General features: G+C 33.3%; 1 protein-coding gene across 1 annotated transcript; it reads left to right on the top strand.

Annotated features, from left to right (window-relative positions):
• The first annotated feature begins 228 nt into the window (after positions 1–228).
• LOC124938818 (NAC transcription factor 25-like) lies at positions 229–2407 on the top strand. The gene is made up of 3 exons (XM_047479334.1): positions 229–488; positions 577–887; positions 1540–2407. The coding sequence occupies exons 1-3, from the start codon at positions 308–310 to the stop codon at positions 2137–2139; spliced, it is 1092 nt and encodes a 363-aa protein (XP_047335290.1). The 5' UTR covers positions 229–307; the 3' UTR covers positions 2140–2407.
• Positions 2408–2841: the final 434 nt, after the last annotated feature.

Here is a 2841-nt window from a genome sequence, read left to right on the forward strand (position 1 = left end):
ATTCAATGTTTGAGCTTTATTTAAAGAAAATTACTAAAATGGAGTATTGAAAAACAATTGGATCACTAACTAATCAAGTAAATAATCAACGGTTGTGATCTGTTAGATCACCTGCCTCTTCTATGGACATTGTCACATAGGAAAATAACTTAAAGATTGTGCTAATCGCATGAGTGGGTACGGTAGTATAAAAGTTGGTTTCGCTATAACCTTAAATTAAAAATCTCTTCAATATCAATTCTTCATCATCCCCTCTCCACCGTTGATTTCATCGGAGTACGGTGGCCGGAAAATCATAATAACCCATATGGAAAGAGCCGAATCATCTTCCATGACGCCGCCGCAGCTCCCGCCGGGATTCCGTTTTCACCCCACCGATGAAGAACTCGTTGTTCATTACCTTAAAAAGAAAGCTGCATCAGTTCCTCTTCCTGTACCTATAATCGCAGAAGTCGATCTTTATAAATTCGATCCATGGGAACTTCCAGGTAATTTATTAAAACTGTCGATCCGACAATAAATTTTGTTAGTTTGTTTCTTACGAGGATAATCATGTGTGTTTTGAATATGATTCAGCTAAGGCTTTGTTTGGAGAGCAAGAATGGTATTTCTTTAGTCCACGAGATAGGAAATATCCAAACGGAGCACGACCAAACAGGGCGGCGACATCTGGGTATTGGAAGGCGACCGGAACAGATAAGCCGGTGATGGTGTCGGGTGGGACCCAGAAAGTAGGGGTTAAGAAAGCTTTGGTTTTTTATGGAGGAAAACCTCCTAAAGGGTTAAAGACAAATTGGATCATGCATGAATATAGGCTTACAGATAATAAATCTCATTCTAAACCTCCTCCTTGTTTTGATCCTTCAAATAAAAAAGGATCTCTTCGGGTATGTTTTATTTAGGTTTTTTCTATTGTTCTTGAGCTCTCTTCAAAATTATCTTTTCAAAAAAAAATAATAAGTTAAAAGTGATCAAATCAAGTAAAGAAAAGATGAAGGTGAAAATCTAACATCTTTGCAAACCCTACCAGGTTGCTGTTTGTTTAATAGAGGTAGTAAGTTAAAAAAAACATTTGTCTTATAGTGGGTTAACTATTTGTAATTAAGTTTGTTTATGGGTTTGGGATATTATTTAGAATACATATGTTATAGTAAGGATATATATATTTATTTGTTAGGAGAGAGGGAGGAGGTTAGAGATTTTAATTACTTTTTACCTATAATCAGAATTAATGTTAACACTTTGTTTTATAATTAGACATTGTTATTATTATTATTGTATAAAATTTACTTTCTAGGCTTTAGTTTTCTTTATTAAGTACTATTATGACTATAGTAATACTTCCTTATATGTAGAAATAAACCAATTTGTTGAAAATTTTGATACTATTCTTACTTGGTATAGGAATTGATTATGACCTTCATTATTACTTATAATTGTTATTTCTCCCTATTAAGATATTTATTTATACAATTGTTATTTAACTTTTACACTAGTTAAAAAAACAATTGGGGATTGATTGTTTTATTTTTATTGAAGTTGGACGATTGGGTTTTATGTCGAATTTACAAGAAGAGTAATCCTCCAAAACCGATGGACCACGAAAAAGAAGACTCAATGAACATTATGTTAGCAACATCCATGACACCTACCTATCTCCCACCCTCGACAAACTACAACACATTTCTCGACAACAACGATCGACAAAACATATACGAAGGCTCCTCTCATCATCAGTTCCACCAAAGGCCGACTCAGTTTCCGAATTTCATGGGGTCTACTTCGTCTTTAAACCCAATACAACTTCACGAAGATTCCCATCCTCTGAAAAGGACTTTCACTTCCCTATTCTGGTCCGAAGAAGCAGTTACACACGAAACCGAATCCCCGGAATCCCCAGGAAAGCGATTCCACGATGATCATCATCAACATCATCATCAGAATACAAACAGTGGAGATGTAAGTATGTCGATAACAGCTGATCACGAGAGTAGTAACGGTACTTCTATAGCTAGCCTTCTCAGCCAACTTCCCCAAACTCAATCTCCTAATTCATCGTCTCTTCACCAGCAACAGCAACAACTCGGAGATGGTGTATTTCGACAACCATTTCAGCATCACGGCATGAACTGGTACTAGTAGATCTTGAACCATTGGGCTATTCCATTTGCGCGATTATGATCAGAGGTATATATAGCCCAAGAATCCATGCATATATATCATATATTTATGTGTGACTTTGTTATATATATTTATATTATAAAGTTTGTTAAGTAATATATAGTGGTTGGTTCTTTATAACCTTCAACCTGCAGAGAGTATAAACCATATATATTCATATTATTTATATAAATATAGTTTGAACATATTTCAATGGTTATTTCATTCTACTTAGTTTCTTTTTCCTTATAGGTTTATGAGTTATTTGGGTTATTTCTAATTAATAATATTGTTTCATATAAGTTTAAGATTGTTAAGATGTTTCATCAGTATATTTTCTTTTTTTCTTTTAGAGATAGAGGTAGTATATATCTTGAGAATATATATACAATGAAAAAGGAAATATCAAATCTTAATTGTAATCTTGATCATATGGAAACCAAGAAGAAAAAGAGAGAAGTTAAGTGATATTAGGCGAACAAGTGTGGCATATTATTCATGATGTGACATGTTTTATTTCCATTTTGGAGAAAAAAACTTACTTCTTTTTGGGTGTAATTTCCCTTTAATCCTTTTTAGCATCTTCATCTATCTTTCTATATAATTAATCGTTTTCTTTTTTATGTGAATATTTTTAATTGAAGAAAGAGAAACAGATGAAAAAATATCAAGAACTCATAT

The sequence above is a fragment of the Impatiens glandulifera genome, chromosome 5 (genome assembly GCF_907164915.1).
Source record: "Impatiens glandulifera chromosome 5, dImpGla2.1, whole genome shotgun sequence".
Classification (NCBI taxonomy): Eukaryota; Viridiplantae; Streptophyta; class Magnoliopsida; order Ericales; family Balsaminaceae; genus Impatiens; species Impatiens glandulifera.

Excerpts from the sequence above, each read along its gene's own strand:
- LOC124938818 (XM_047479334.1), top strand. The coding sequence starts at position 308 with ATGGAAAGAGCCGAATCATCTTCCATGACGCCGCCGCAGCTCCCGCCG. Across the intron at positions 489-576 it reads CGATCCATGGGAACTTCCAG|CTAAGGCTTTGTTTGGAGAG; the intron begins GTAATTTATTAA and ends AATATGATTCAG. Across the intron at positions 888-1,539 it reads ATAAAAAAGGATCTCTTCGG|TTGGACGATTGGGTTTTATG; the intron begins GTATGTTTTATT and ends TTTTTATTGAAG.